The 17,344-nt window shown below is 35.5% G+C and overlaps 1 protein-coding gene across 2 annotated transcripts in view; it reads left to right on the top strand.

Moving 5' to 3' along the window:
• The first annotated feature begins 2,481 nt into the window (after positions 1–2,481).
• LOC131036158 ((+)-neomenthol dehydrogenase-like) overlaps positions 2,482–17,344 on the top strand; it is a 44,572-nt gene continuing 29,709 nt past the window's right edge. Inside the window, exons 1-5 of one of the 2 annotated variants that reach the window (XM_057967944.2) lie at positions 2,482–2,849; positions 2,940–3,201; positions 4,491–4,571; positions 4,658–4,837; positions 5,008–5,505. In XM_057967944.2, coding sequence (XP_057823927.2) covers positions 2,821–2,849; positions 2,940–3,201; positions 4,491–4,571; positions 4,658–4,837; positions 5,008–5,412 — 957 coding nt within the window. In that variant the 5' untranslated portion in view covers positions 2,482–2,820 and the 3' untranslated portion in view covers positions 5,413–5,505. Of the gene's footprint in view, positions 2,850–2,939; positions 3,202–4,490; positions 4,572–4,657; positions 4,838–5,007; positions 5,506–17,344 lie in introns of those variants that run through there. The other variant, XM_059212016.1, reaches the window with a different exon arrangement.

Here is a 17,344-nt window from a genome sequence, read left to right as displayed (position 1 = left end):
ATATACCATAAAATAGCCTTAAAATACCTCTAATATGCCTAAACAACTTGTAAAGTGACAATTAATTACATAAACTAAGGCAATTTCGGGATTTGGAATTATTTTTATTTAAAAGGGGGGTGTCTTTTCACCCAAAGGGGTATGAAAACCATTCAAACACATATATATGTGTGATGTAAAATGTAAAGAGAGGAGAAAAGAAGAGAATAGAGATACAAGAGGTGGAAGCAATTTTGTACTTTTAAACTTTTTATAAAAAATAACCAGTTGCATTTTCTTTCTCATATGTGTTGAGAGTTAACATATTTTTAGAAGGCAGTTGCTTATGATATTATCTAAAAGTGGATAAGGTTATTCATTTTCTTCCAGTAAAATTTTGTGTTTTATATTGTAGATTTGGATCAAAAAGATTTACTCGCGAATTGTAATTGTTCCTTGTATTTCTTCCTTCGATGGTCTCTTAAAAGTTAGGGTTAAATTCATTCAAGCAGTTTACAATATAGACATTGAAGTAGAGCTCATAAGAAACAGTAACTGACAGACTCATCGAGAGGTGGTGGGATTAAAAACTGTCTCATAAGTTTACACAATAAGTCCTAAAGAAATATAAGACTCTGTAGCCCAAATAGGAGGAAAGGCACTGATCATTTGTAAACAAACCCTTTAACCATACTAGTTACCCTTTACCTTTAAGTATTAGGATTAGTAGAGTAGGTATAGTAGGTAATTTAGCCAAAGTGTAACATATATACTTTTGTAAGATACATAGATCAATACACACATCTGAAATCAGTCTGTTTAAGAAACTTATGCCATTCTGAGAATAGGAGATATCAGATTAAGACATTAAATCTGCTATAAAAAGCATTAGTTGAAGGAACAACTAGTGAGTAGGTATACCCGCCTAGGTCCTGCAGAGCCTAAAGTGAGAGAGTTAGTAACCAAATAGGTTCACTCTATAAGTTGGCCAAGTCAATTGGAGGGTTTGATCATAGGAGTTGGCATTTCCTTAGAACCTATCCAATCTGTTGATTTGAGACCCAACACCTTGCAACCACTCTTTCTTCACACACCTATTCAAAATCTACACCACTTTGCTTCTTGGCTCCAACTTGAGGCACCACGCCATGAACAACGAGGCAACATCCAAATTGGTGCGATATCAAAATTCCACATTAAAATATTCATCTTCTAACACAATTTTTTCTGGAGTGATGAAAGTTTTGTCCTCAAAGATGAATATATTTGTGAGTCTTTCATCAGTGATTCAGCCCCAGAAACAAACTTCTTGTTTAGTCGCCTACAACGAAAAGTTGGCCTCCATCTTCAACCACCTCTCAAACTCTACACACCAATCTTCACCAAGACACCAATAACAAAAATGTCATTAAGAAATACCAGAAGATATAAAGTCACCTCTCACTTGTCTTGCTCCTTAAATGCCACTTCCAAGTTGCCATCCTTCAATAAATTTGGCAACATTTTCCTTGGATATAGATCCAACCCAACAAAATAAATATTTTGATTTTTGAACTCCAATTTTGAAATGACGGCCTTAATAAATTGCAAGTAATGCACATGCAAACAATATGATTTTCATATTCTTTCGTTATTTGTAAATTTAATTCTTGATTTTATTTCTCTATTTAAACTTGAATCTCATAATAAAAATCATAAACTAAATGATAGAAAATTTATTTTAATTTTAAAATTAATAGGGCACCCTACCCCAGATATAATTTACAAGTATAAACTAAAAATTAAAATTTTGCTAGTAGGTTTACAAGATGCCACAACATTCATCACCGCAAAAGATATCTTGAACTCTCTTTATGCAAATATCTACAATGCCACAATATATTTCAAATTATTTTATTACTAATAATAATTCTAGATTTTTTCAAGTAAATGGGTTTGCAATTAAAAACATCATACTAAATGCTTCTCTTATTCTACTTTCAAACTAACAATATTATTGACAAGAACTTGATGCATTGCATCTCTTATTATCTATTGTATTTGTCATATTACTAGCACTTTTTTTTACGATAAGCAGAAATCATACTTATTGTTTTTAGTCATCAAAAACTTTGATGATTACAAATTTTTCTAAGATAAACAAAAAAAACATACTTATTGTTTGTAATCATCAAACCATTTCACATCACATCTCACAGAAAGAAAATCATGATTATATTTTGCTGTCAACAAAACCCTTACCCCTATCAAATACTAGTAATATGACCAATACCATAAAATAACGTGGGAATGCGTTGTCCTCAAGAAACTTTGAATCCCACCATCCATGAGGTGGTCACAACCTAATATCATAATCCCAAAACCAACCACAATCAACAAAATAAAAAAAATTGACGTCCCTACCAACGAAAACCAGAAAAGGACTCAAAGCCATGAATGGTAGGTACTCAATTTTCATGATGATAAGTCTATAAAATTGGTTGTTGAGTGAAAGTGAGAACGCTCACCCTACAATTTCGCCTTTGCCCAAGATAGTGCGGAAAGTAACCAGTCAAATAATCCAACTCCACAAACGTAACAATCCCAACCATACCCACTGCTAAAAGATGGGCTGGAGACCATCTTGGAAACCAGTCTAAATGAATGAGCACACCAGTCTGAATATACTGCGACCAGTCTGAGCAATTGGATTACGGTATCTTGGGATGCCACAAGTCTAAAAATCTCAACACACCATTCGTTTAAAGCTCAATAGGCTGCTTATCTTACCAGATCAAGAGTTTCCCAATTGGTTTATAAAACTCCAAACAAGATTATTGTCCAATACAGTTCAAGATAGCCATGGACGGCTCTGGATCTCTGAACAATAGGTACTAAGCTTCTTATTTCTGTTCTTTTTTGTTTGTAGGGGTTCATTATAGTTTTTGAAGGCATTTAACCCCAGTTAATTTGAATTTCAGATGGTGGAAGGAGGAGACAGTGGGAGTGGTCACAGGGGCCAACAAGGGCATTGGGTATGCAATTGTTCATCAGTTGGCAGAGCATGGGATTTGTGTGATATTAACAGCAAGAGATGAGGAAAGAGGTAAGGCTGCTATCAAGAGGCTTAATGATGAAGGGTTTCATAACGTTGTGTTCCATCAGCTGGATGTGCAGGATGAGAAGAGCATCCAGGCGTTGGTCAATTGGGTGAAAGAAAAATATGGAAAATTGGATATCTTGGTATTGTATTATATTCTTCTTTGACGTACGTTTTTCTTTTATTTTGATAAGTAGGAGATATTTTTCATAACATGTCAAGGTATGATATTGCTATCAGGATTCAACTCTGTAATTTCGAATCAAATTCATTGACCTATGTTTCATGAGTAGTGGTTCACATGAACCCATCTCTCATCAGAATGAATGATTCACCTAGCAGATTGCATGCAGGTGATGCTCACCAAGGTAGGTTCTTATGAGTGCTAAGCGTACCATTCATTCTCATGAGAGATGGGTTTAAGCGTACCATTTATTCTCATGAGAGATGGGTTTTTGTAAACCACTACTCATGAAACATGTGTCAGTGAGTTTGACTCAAAAACTACATAGATAGTAAACCAGTAATCTCTTTATGTGTTTATTTGGAATCGATTTTCTTTTTCAGCAGACTGGTTTCTTTTCATTAGACATCCTTTCTACAGAGCCCATCCTTATGAACTTGAATGGTTCTCTTTGAAATCAGGGAAGCAACCAAAGATTGTCCACTGTATATGGTGATGTTATAATTTATTTCCACAAACTAATTAGGGAAGAGGATCCAACAGTTGAGCTCATTCCAATAACTGTGATAGCACTTGTTGAATTGATGCCCAATGTTTTTGACAATATTACACCAATATTATGACTATAAAATTGTTATTGCTGAGAATGACTACCCATAATTGAATGAAATGTATCCGTTAGATTTAAAAAGCAACAAATCATGTTATTCCACATCAATGCACCAATAAACATGACTTAGTGCACAAGTGTGAGACTCACTTGTTTTGGGGTCTTTTTGTACACCATGGTAAAAAGTATCCTAATGTGGCATAATATTTGATGATATGGCCTAAAACCTTAGTTATTAGTAAGGGACTTGCCACCTAAGTTGTTGCAAAAAAGTGGGAGTGATTTGAAATTTCCACATAGGATTTTGAGAAGCACGAAGCTAGGGTGCTCAATAGGGTGCTCAACTATTGAGTCCTCTCCTATGGAATTTTCTTCTTGCTTAAGTTTGGCTTAATTTGTCCAACAAATTTTTTGTTGTTTTTTAAGTCTAATAATTTTTAAACTTTTTCTTGATCTTTTTAAATCATTTTGCTCTTAACAATATTATTAATACTCAAATTCAAATAGATGCATAATTATACAAGATTTCTTATACACTTATAAGTACATGTTAATTTTTATTCTTGTTTATGTATCTAAATCTTTCAAACTTTTAAGATCATTTAATTTACTCTAAATTTTTTCTAATGAAAATACAGGTTAATAATGCTGCAATATCGGGACTTGAAATAGATTATGACATTTTGAAGGCCAATAATGCTAATCCCACCCAATTTTTTGTATGTCCTTTACCTGACTTTAATCATTCAAAGTTTTTATTAGATTTGAGATCATCTTACTAACTTTTTAACCTTGTCTTAAAAAGACTTCCCTTGGTAACACAATGGAAGGAATGTCTGAAACTTATGAAATGGGAAAGGAGTGCATTGATATTAACTACTATGGCACCAAAAGAATGGTAGAAGCTTTTCTGCCTCTTTTGAAACTTGCTAGTGAAGGTGGTGGTAGAATTGTAAATGTATCTTCTCGTGCTGGTGTCTTAGAGGTAAGTCGATAAATTTTAAATAACATAAATAATTTATTTTTATCTTTAATGATATATTTTTAAAAAATAATAGTAAATTTATCTTCAATTTAAACAATAGATAGTGTATGCAGTCCTCCTTAAATCATTTATTGATTTACTTATTATTGTTTGTTTGATATTTGTTATAGTACATTCCAAGCCAGACTTTGAGGCAACAATTGAGCAATCTTAATGATTTGACAGAGGAAAAAATAGATGTGTTTCTCCATAATTTTTTAAAGGATTTTCAACAAGGACTATTGGAAAGCAATGGTTGGCCTGTTCGACATCCAGCCTATTTCATTTCTAAGGCTGTTCTAAATGCTTATACCCGTCTTCTTGCACTCCAACATTCCGATTTGTATGTGAACTGTGTTCACCCAGGATTTGTGAAGACTGATATGAACTTTAATGCGGGGAAGTTATCAATTGATCAAGGAGCAAAAGGTCCTGTCAAGCTAGCCCTTCATCCTCTAGGCTCACCTTCTGGTCAATATTATGATCAAACTGAAATAGGTAGCTTTGATATTTTACCTAAAGTAGTAGGTCTATAATTTGAAAATATCAAACATCTTTGAAAAAAATTTAATGTTTGATTCTTCCTCCAAATCTAGATTTAATAAAGTATATTTTCATCATTAATGAAATGGTTGCATATGCACCTATAGTATATAGTATATTTTAATATAAAATTAATATATTATAATTTAGTATACTATAAATTTAATATATTATAATTTAGCTTCATAGAATATATCTATCTTATTTAGTAAATTTATATATATATATATATATATATATATATATATATATATATATATATATATATATATATCCATTTTTTAAAATCTTTGGTGGTTTCATTTAAGTTTTTTATAGAGTAAATTATGACTATTAATTTCTTTGATTATTGTAGTAGAAGTTTAAAATAACATCTTTAAATTAGTAGGTTTTTTTTAGAAACTCACACAATAATAATTAGTTTATATAAATGTATTTGAATTAAATAAATTAGTTTTAGGTATGATTATTAGTTTGAAAGGAAATGAAACATGATTTTCAAATAATTTAAATAAAATAAATATATGGCAATATTGAATATTTTAAAATTATTTAGTTGAGATATTAACAATCTTATATATGTAATTTTTTAAATAATAAAAGAAGGATTAAAGACTTATTTTGTAATGCAATAAATTTTAAATGAGTGTTTCAAAATTTAAGATTTATTGTTCAAACAGATTGTAAACTTGTTTATTCTCTACTCTAAATCCAATTCACATCTAAACTTTGAATTGACTTTCACTTGAAAAATAAATTCTCTGTCTTTTGATATGTGAAATATACTCACCTCACTATATCAACATATCAAATATGAATGCTAATTACAAAATGCATGGCCTTATTCTTCTCATATCTTGTTAAGAGTTTAGAGTAAGAGATTTAGGGAACTAACACAAAAGTAGATTAATAAGGATTAAATTTTTACAAAGTTTAATTTAAAATTTTATTAGTGTATATTCAACATTTTATTAGTCGTATATATCTTTTAGAAATATTAGTAATTAGTTCATTCTAAATTAACAAATTCTAGGTTAGTCATAAGTGGATCATGATTTATAAAATTTGATTTAATATATTAATTAATTTTAATAATTTACATTATTAAAAAAATTATCAATAAACTGTAGAGTAGGAGTATATCATATTAATATAGAAATTAACAACATTTACATAGGACATGACTATACTTGGTCATCCTAAAATGAAACCAAAACATAGAGCCCTCAACAAAAGGGACCTAGCCCAATCATCAGGGAATCACAAAACTAACCCAGGGATACATACATGCAAACAACGAAAGTATCCCAAAAAATTATCTAGAATGCCATCTATTAGAAGCATGAACCAAGAGAAAAACAAATTCCAAACAAGGTATCAAAAAACTAGAAGATTATTGAATACCACCATATGCTGAGAGGGAGGCGGGGGTGAATCAACATATACTAAAACTTAACCAGATTCAAATATTGAACATTCATTTCATCTAACATATGCATGAAAGTAAATAAGTAAGACCACAAAAGCAACCACACTAGAACAACAAGATGTTTACATGAAAAACCTAAGTTGGGAAAAACCATGGTGAGAACTATCTCACTATATGATAAACTGATTAGAAGGCTAGAGGCCAAGGAGCTCACTAACTCTGAGATGACTTGCAAATCTAAGGTGTACAACCTTAGGGCAAGATACAAAAAAGACTTGTGAATATTGAAGATCACTTCTTTGAGAAAACACTGTAACATTAACTTGTGAATATTGAAGATCACTTCTTTGGTGGATAGAAATATTATTCTTTGTGAACATTTTTTTAATTGGGAGAATCGCTTCCCACTGATGATAAAACCTTGGCATGAGGATTTCAACCCCTCATCTGAATCCTTTTGTAAAATGTCGATTTGGGTTAGACTCCCCAACCTCCCACTTCATTTTTGGGTGGACCAGCTCCTTGAGGAAGTGGGTGAGGCTTTGGGAGATTTCCTTATGGTGGATGTGGAGTCCTCTGATATCCTTCATTCTGCCTACGCACGTATTTTGGTAGATATTGATGCTTCTAAGGGGCTCCCAACAAAGATCAAACTTTCGACCCCCAAGGGTTTCTGGATTCAATCTTTGGATTATGAAGGGATTCCCTTCAGATGTAGAAGATGCTTCAAGACTGGGCATGTCGCAGCTAAATATGATTTAGAGAAAGTTAAAGTGAAGAAGCCCTCTTCATGGTGGAAAGGTGCCTCTTCTCAACATTATACAGTATTCAAGAGATCTTCTCAGATGGTTGGGCAAGATCTTCCCATTAATGTCTCTAAAGTGCATGTGGTAGATTCTATTGGATTTTCTCCCATGGTCCTTGTTGATAATGTTGTCCCTTTAGCTGATGTTTCAAAATGGTTTTCCTGCTTCGATTATTTCTAAGCTAACTGGTGGTTCTGATTTGTCTGTTGGATTTGCCCCTGTTACTGGATGTGATAGGATTCTTATGGGTACGTCTGTTGGTGCTGGCTCGTTGCCTGTTTCTACTTCTAATGCTTCTATTGGAGTTATTTCTATGTTTGTCTCATATTCTAGGGATGTGCCTACCCCTGGCTTTGTTGGTCCTGCTGGCTTTTTGAGATTTGTTGGTCTCTCCTTGGATGTTAGGTCTCTTGTTTTGGACTCACTAGTTTGGCAAGTTGATGTTGCTAAGGTTGAAGAAGGTTGGATTTCGGTTAAAAGAAAACATTTTAAAAGGTCTTCACCTTCTTTTGATATGACCCTTAGATCCCAAAAGAAGGGATCCAAAGGGAAATCCTAATGTTGGTTGGTTGCTCCAGGTTGGGGGTACCTGTTATTTGAACTACCTGTAGAATTTCCATGCATATGTTCTTATTTGTTAGGTAGCTTTTCTTTCTAGAGGGGTCCGTCTACTTTGATCCCCTTTCTTGGCTTTGTTCTGTCTCGTCTTTGTTCAACTTCATTTTGTGGATTATCCTAAATATTTTTAGTTATGGGTTTTAGGTCCCCCCTATTAAACCTGCTGTGTACAGGGTTTCGGGTCCCTTAAAAACCTTTTTTTAACTTAATAAAAAACATTGTAACATTAAATCTAATTTAATTGTAACATTGACTCTAACTCTAAAGCTAACATTAACATTATTACTAATTCAAACCTAATCCTAACTATAACACTAACTATAATATCTAATGCTAATTTGAATCTTAACACTAACTCTAATCCTAATTAAAACCTAATACTGACCCTAATCCTAAAATGATAACCCTAGTCATAACTTTATATAAAACTTAATAGAACCCTGATTCTAATGTACACTTTCCTTTATTGAACATCAAACATTAAAGCAAATACTGAAAAATGATAATCAGGGATCAATAAATGATAAAGGCTTAAATAAAACTTTCGCAAAGTGTTGACCTTAGGTTGGGAGAGTGATGATTGATTAATTGATTGATTGATTGATTGATTGATTTGGATTAGGATTAGGATGATGATTAATTTTATGTGCTAAGTCCTCAAAGATGGTATGAAAATGGTCATGGATGAATAGGTTGAAGAAAAGAAGGGAAGGTTACCTAGACGGAAAGATGACTCAATACATAATCTTTGGTTGGGCAAGGAGAGATTGTGAAATGCAACCACTCTTACTAAGTGATTGGAACAATGTTGACCTTTGGTTGAAGGCACGAGTTCTCAAGGGTTCTTCATCAAACTCGTTACCATAACTATGTAGATAATATGGAAATGGTGTAAAAAGACATGATGTTTCAACAATAGTTTTCAGTTCTTATACAAGAAGCTTCGATATTTGAGAATATATTTGTAAGTAGGCTTCTTCTTCTTGACTTGATGGTAAATTGATCTCTTGGGATGATTGAGAGACTTAGGTTTATGGTGCATGCAGGGAAATTGATTCAGAGTTTAGTCCAAGAAGAGATGTCGAAACAAAGGCAAAGACAACAAAATTTAAGTGAAGACGGTGATCCCCAATGAAGCACAAATGGTGAAACAAAGGCGAAGATGACAAAATTTAGGCGAAGGCATTGAAACTCAGGTTTGACAGTGACGAAGTGAAATTTGATAGATTTTGGTCAAATTTATAAATTTTTGGACTTGTTTGACTTGGCAAGAGATATCAAGCAAAGAATACACGTTGGCCAAGGTGACGCTTGAAACAAACATAAAAGGTGAGGGCCTAGATTAGCCCAACATGAAAAATTTACTAGTTTGCACAATAGAAAACATGTGAAATACACACAACCTAGGCTAGAAAGTGGATTCTACTTGTTGAATCCCCATTTGGATTTCTCCATATACTCAAAAAAAGTGGATAGATAGAGATCCGGTAGTACTAGATCCCCCACCACAACACTCACTTCTCAAGCATACTAGAATCTCATACCCCAAAGATTCAAAGATCTTATGAACTGAGGGACATTTATCTCTACTTTGAGTAGTACGATGTGGGGCGACTTCGGAGGTTTGACCTCCTGCACCAACAAGAAAATAAGATTTGAGCCACTACAACAAAGTGTCTAGTAATTTTCTGAAGGATCCGAGTCCACAATGAATCCGCAAAGCAAATTAAGCCTTTAACTGAGCTTATTGATGCAGAGAAGGCCTCCACATAGTTAAATTCACTCAACACTCTAACTATGTAACCAGATTATTTGTATAGCAGCTTGAAAAACACCGCTCGAGACTTGTTGGAAGAGATGATATCCCCAACATGCCTCAATTTTGAAACACTCTCATGGTGTGATGAGGCCCCCAAGAGGTGATTCTCTACTAAAAAATAATAATCAGGTGTTGTTAGTCACCTTTCTCTTTCACCCAAGGTCCACAAAGGAAAGGGGAGAGGATACTTGGTGTAATGGTGGGTTCACCCTACAGATGCGCAAGCGCACAAAACATAGAAGACAATTGTTCTTTTTAAGCACCATAATGAAAATGTGAGTTGATCTAAGACTAAAAACTAAACTAGTCTCAAAATGATGATTTCTTCGACACATGTCTTGCAACAAATAGCCATTTTGATTTTGGACTTTGTCAAGTGAAAAAGCTACAACAAAACAAATAAATATTGGCAAAAATATAAAAATGAGAACACTTCTAGCGGAGACACCAAATTGCAAGCGCAGATGTTGAAACGTCTCTGTAGACATCGATTAAGTCTCTACACCAAAACAATTAGCTTAGAAAATAAAAAAATTTAAAATAGAAAGTAGCGAGAAAATTGTAAGGCAGAGATGTCGATCTAACAACATAGACGTCACAATGTCTGCACAAACATCGATACACATTCTACAGAAAAATAGCTTGTTACAAAACCTGTACTATGCAGTGTTTATTAGAAAACAGAATGGTACTTTACAGAAATAAAAGCTAAAATAGGAAATGTACATTTTTGTGTTTTGTTATAACTATATATGAAAAAAAATTACTTTTTAGAAAATATTTCTACTAAAAATAAAATCCTACATAAAATATTAGTTCAAATGGAGACATCAATTTAGCCTAGCAGAGATGCTGAAACTACGACACAAACATTGATATGCAAACACATACGGTGACCCACAGTCCCTACAAAAAACATGATCAGCCATAATACCAGCATGGTGGAGACATCATTCTGGGAGCATAGAGGTCAATGGGCAGGCGTAGACATCAATGTACAAAGCAAAGACATCGATTCGTGACCTATGAAAAACTTTCACAAAAACTTGCAAAAAATGTTAAATTTAAGGGACTTGAGGTCCCACTAGGCATGTCAAAATGAAGAGGGGAAAACCAAGTTAGAGGTTAGTTGCATGAATCAAAACATGAAATACCCATAAGAATTCAAAACAAAATCAAATAACCTTTATACCTTGCCTTCCCTTCTTCCTCTAATTGAGCTAGAAGTGGAAATGTGCCCAATGCTCCACTTGATTTGCTCCTATGAAGATGGATTGTGGATTTCTCTCCACTACACAACAAAAGGGATTTGGATTGGATGATAATGGATTGGCTTAGGTGAGACAAGATTTTGACATTATAATGGTGTGATGGATGATTTTGGATCTCAAATGGACAACACGACAATACAATGAAAATTGGGGGTATGTGCAGGATCATGGTGTGCCAAAATAGGCCCTTAAGTGGCAATGAAATTTCAGAAAATCAGAGTTATGCAACTTGACATGAATATTTGAATAAGTTGTGAACATTGTTTTTAAAATATGTAAGAAGAGAATATATAGAAAATTGAATGTAGTTTCTAAGCTGCTAGTTGTTTTTTGAAAGAAAAAAAATCCTATTTGATGAAAATTTCAAATTTCAATGCAGTGGTACTAAAATTTCAGGAAAAATATAAGAAGTAGATGTATGTTTGACCACCCTAATCACAATCAAATCATAGTATTTTTTTATAATATTTATAATATATGTATTACATTCATGTTTGGACGTGACACATATTTTTTTTATAATTTTTTATAAAGTAAATAAATATTTATGATTTTTTTACTACAACTTTTCAGAAATTCAGAAACTCCTATGTCTGACCACCTTAACTTGGCCAAAACCTTATGAATTTTTATTTTTTTAAATTTTTCCCTATAGTAGACGAAGCATAGGATGTGATACATGTTTCAGATTCAAAAAATGTTATACCATTTGAAAGTTATGAGTGTTTTTCAATCAATCTATCAATCAGGACTATTGTCAGAATTCAATTAGAAAATAAATAATAATCATTTATTAAATTTGAAATAAGACAAGCCTTATATTGTTGGAAAGTTGAGAACGTCCTTAAAAAACCCTTTTTGTTTTATCAATTTTGGCTACAAAAAAAGTCGTCAACCACCAATGTAAAGTCTGGAAAATCAAGGAATATTGAAAAACAAGTTTTTTTCAGTTGACTTTCCAGGCTTGTCACTTCCAAGCCAAATCACAAAGCATTCCCAAGCCAAAATTTTTAATTTGAAATTTGTACAACAAAAATCGGATATTCGGTACAATTGGATATCTGATTTTAATAAGTAAATTCACTAACTAAATTTGCACATAATTAATCTATTATTTATTAATATTTTAATATATTAATTTATAAATAAATTAGTATATGATACTATGGAGAGAGAGAGAGAGGGGGGGGAAGGGAGAGAGAGATAGAGATTAGGGAAGAGGGAGAGAGAGATTAGGGGAGAGAGATAGGGGGATGTAGAGAGAGATAGAGATATTAGAGGAGAGGGAGAGAAAGATTATGGGTCCTATGGTGTCCTAAGGGGTCATATTGTGTCCTACGACCCCTTAGGACACCATATAACCCCTTAAGAGACCAAATTGTGTCGTTATGCATCATATTGTATTCTAAGGGGTCATATTCTATCATATGACCCCTTTAAGACACCATATGACCCCTTTGGACACAATATGGCCCTTTACAACTCTATACGGTGTCATTATGGGTCATATGACCCCTTATGACACCATATGGTGTTGTTAGGGGTCATATGGTGTCATAAGGGGTCATGGGACACCATATGACTCTTAAGGACAACATATGACCCCTTAGGACACCATATTGGGTTGTTATGGGTCCTATAGTGTCGTAAGGGGTCATACTGTGTTCTACGACCCCTTAGGACACCATATGACCCCTTAAGAAACCAAATTGTGTCATTATGGCTCATATTGTATCCTAAGGGATTATGGGATACCATATGACCCCTAAGGAGAACATACGACCCCTTATGACACCATCTTGGGTTATTATGAGTCATATGGTGTCCTAAGGGGTCATATTGTGTCCTAAAAACCCTTAGGACACCATATGACCCCTTAAGACACCAAAATGTGTCGTTATGGGTCATATTGTGTCATAAGGAGTCATGGGACACCATATGACCCCTAAGGACAACATACAACCCCTTACGACACCATATTGGGTCGTTATGGGTCCTATGGTGTCCTAAGGGGTCATATTGTGTCCTATGACCCCTTAGAACACCTAATTTTGTCATTATGGGTCATATTGTGTCCTAAGGGGTCATATTGTGTCTTAAAAGGTCATGGGACACCATATGACCCCTAAGGACAACATACGACCCCTTATGACACCATATTGGGTAGTTATGGGTCGTATGGTGTCCTAAGGGGTCATATTGTGTCCTACAACCCCTTAGGACACCATATGACCTCTTAAGACACCAAATTGTATCGTTATGGGTCATATGGTGTCCTAATGGGTCATGGGACACCATATGACCCCTAAGGACAACATACAACCCCTTATGACACCATATTGGGTCGTTATGGCTCCTATGGTGTCCTAAGGGGTCATATTGCGTCCTACGACCCCTTAGGACATCATATGACCCCTTAAGACACTAAATTGTGTCAGTATGCATCATATGGTGTCCCAAGGGGTCGCAGGATACCATATGATCCCTAAGGACATCATATGACTCCTAAATTGTGTCCTTATGGGTTATATTGTGTCCTTAGGGATCATATGGTGTCCCATGACCCCTTAGGACACCATATGGGTCATATGGTGTCCTAAGGGGTCACAGGACACCATATGATCCCTAAGGATAAAATACGACCCCTTATGACACCATATTGGGTCGTTATGAGTCATATGATGTCCTAATGGGTCATATTTTGTCCTATGACCCCTTAGGACACCATATGACCCCTTAAGACAATAAATTGTGTTTTTATGGGATATCATCTGACCCCTAAGGACAACATATGACCCCTTATGACACCATATTGGGTCGTTATGGGTCCTATGATGTCCTAAGGGGTCATATTGTATCCTACGACCCCTTAGGACACCATATGACCCCTTAAGACATGAAATTGTGTCATTATGGGTCATATGGTATCCTAAGGGGTCATGGGCCACCATATCACCCCTAAGGACAACATACGACCGCTTATGATACCATATTGGGTCGTTATGAGTCATATGGTGTCCATAGGGGTCATATTGTGTCCTACAACCCCTTAGAACACCATATGACCCCTTAAGACACTAAATAATGTCCTTAGGGGTCATATGGTGTTCTAATGGGTCATAGGACACCATATAACTCGTAAGGACAACATACAACCCCTTATGACACCATATTGGGTTGTTATGGGTCCTATGGTGTCCTAAGGGGTCATATTGTGTCTTACAACCCCTTAGGACACCATATGACCCCTTCAGACACCAAATTATGTTGTTATGGGTCATATTGTGTCCTAAGGGTTAATGGGACACCATATGACCCCTAAGGACAACATACGACCCCTTATGACACCATATTGGGTTGTTATGAGTCATATGGTGTCCATAGGGGTCATATTGTGTCCTACAACCGCTTAGGACACCTTATGACCCCTTAAGACACCATATTGGGTCGTTATGGGTCCTATGATGTCCTAAGGGGTCATATTGTGTCCCATGACCCCTTAGGACACCATATGACCCCTTAAGACATCAAATTGTGTCGTTATGGGTCATATTGTGTCCTAAGGGGTCATATTATGTCCTAAGGGGTCATGGGACACCATATGACCCTTAAGGACAACATATGACCCCTTATGACACCATATTGGGTCATTAGGGGTCCTATGGTGTCCTATAGGGTCATATTGTGTCCTATGACCCCTTAGGACACCATATGACCCCTTAAGACACCATATTGGGTCGTTATGGGTCCTATGGTGTCCTAAGGGGTCATATTGTGTCCTACGACCCCTTAGGACACCATATGACCCCTTAAGACACCAAATTATGTCGTTATGGGTCATATTATGTCCTAAGGGGTCATATGACACCTTATGACCCCTAAGGACAACATATGAACCCTTATGAAATGATATTGTTTCATTCTAGGTCCTATGGTGTCCTAAGGGGTCATATTGTGTCCTACAACCCCTTAGGACACCATATGACCCCTTAAGATACCGAATTATGTTGGTATGGGTCATATGGTGTCCTAAGGGGTTATGGGACACCATATGACCCCTAAGGACAACATATGACCTCTTATGACACCATATTGGGTCGTTATGAGTCATATGGTATCCTAAGGGGTCATATTGTGTCCCACGACCCCTTAGGACACCATATGACCCCTTAAGACACCAAATTGTATTGTCATGGGTCATATTGCATCCTAAGGGGTCATATTGTATCCTAAGGGGTCATGGGACACCATGTGATCCCTAAGGACAACATACGAGCCTTTATGACACCATATTGGGTTGTTATTGGTCCTATGGTGTCCTAAGGGGTCACATTGTGTCCTGCGACCCCTTAGGACACCATATGACCCCTTAAGACACCATATTGGGTTGTTATGGGTCCTATGGTGTCCTAAGGGGTCATATTGTGTCCTACTACCCCTTAGGACACCATATGACCCCTTAAGACACCCAATTATGTCGTTATGGGTCATATTGTGTTCTAAGGGGTCATGGGACACCATATGACCCCTAAGGACAACATACGACCCCTTATGACACCATATTGGGTCATTATGGGTCCTATGGTGTCTTTAGGGGTCCTATTGTATCCTACGACCCCTTAGGACACCATACGACCCCTTAAGACACCAAATTGTGTTATTATGGGTCATATGGTGTCCTAAGGGGTCATGGGACACCATATGACCCGTAAGGACAACATATGACCCCTTATGACACCATATTGGATCATTATGAGTCATATGGTGTCCATAGGGGTCATATTGTGTCCTACGACCCCTTAGGAAGCCATATGACCCCTTAAGACACCAAATTGTGTTGTTAGGGGTCATATGGTGTCCTAATGGGTCATGGGACACCATATGACCCCTAAGGACAACATGCGACCCCTTATGACACCATATTGGGTCGTATGGATTCCTATGGTGTCCTAATGGGTCTCTCTCTCTCTCTCTCCTGCCCCCTCTCTCCCATAATCCCTCTCTCTCCCCCTCTCCTAATCTCTCTCTCTCTCTCTCTCTCTCTCTCTCTCTCTCTCTCTCTCTCTCTCTCTCTCTCTCTCTCTCTCTCTCTCTCTCTCTCTCTCTAAAATATGAGTAATAAAATCAGATATCGGATTTTATTGGATATCTGATATCTGTCACTACCATTAATGTGGAAACAGTAAAAAAAAAAGTGGCAACAGGAAAAAAATTTGGGACCTCAAATTTATACATTAAAATCGGATATCTGATATAATCCGATATCCGATTTTTGTAAATAAAAAAGAGCCTTGTGGGCCATTTTGTGGATTCCAGTGGCCCACAGTCTTCACATTATGTTTTATGTCAATGATCACGGGTTTTCAAACAAGTTGAGACAAATTTGTGCTTTTGAGAGATTCTTAAAGTCAAATCTTACATTGTCAATCATTTAGGAGCATCTTTGTGGAGGTAAATGGGGAGTAGTAGTTGTCAGAAGTCTAAATGCAAAAGAAAACTTTCAAATGACCAAATTGAAGTGTATAGAGAAAGAGATAAAGAAGGTCATAGGAGGAGAAGCCAAGGTATGTTAAATATTGCTAATGTTACTTCAAGTGAAGAGGAAATAGAATTTGAAAATGTTGAACAAGTTATTGAAAATGAAAATGTAGATTTTGAAAGTGAAAATTTTGAATATGATGAAAATGTTGAAAGTGATAATGAAAATTCTCAACATGACGTGGGAATGGAAAGTGAAAATTTGGGAGTTGACAATGAAGGTGTCCATAATTTTGGAGTAAATATGAAATTTTTTGACATTGGAGGTGAAAATGTAGAAAATTTTGACATAGGAGGTGAACATGTGGAAAATTTTGACATTGGAGGTGAAAATGTGGAAAAATTTGACATTGAAGGTGGAATTGCTCAACCAAGTGAACAATATGTAACACCTAATTACTTTAGAAATGAAGACCCTCTCATGGATGAAAGACGAATTCCAAA

Source organism: Cryptomeria japonica, chromosome 10 (assembly GCF_030272615.1).
Source record: "Cryptomeria japonica chromosome 10, Sugi_1.0, whole genome shotgun sequence".
In the NCBI taxonomy this organism is placed as follows: Eukaryota; Viridiplantae; Streptophyta; class Pinopsida; order Cupressales; family Cupressaceae; genus Cryptomeria; species Cryptomeria japonica.
Note: the sequence above shows the minus strand (reverse complement) of the source record. Positions and strands in the feature narration are given on the sequence as shown.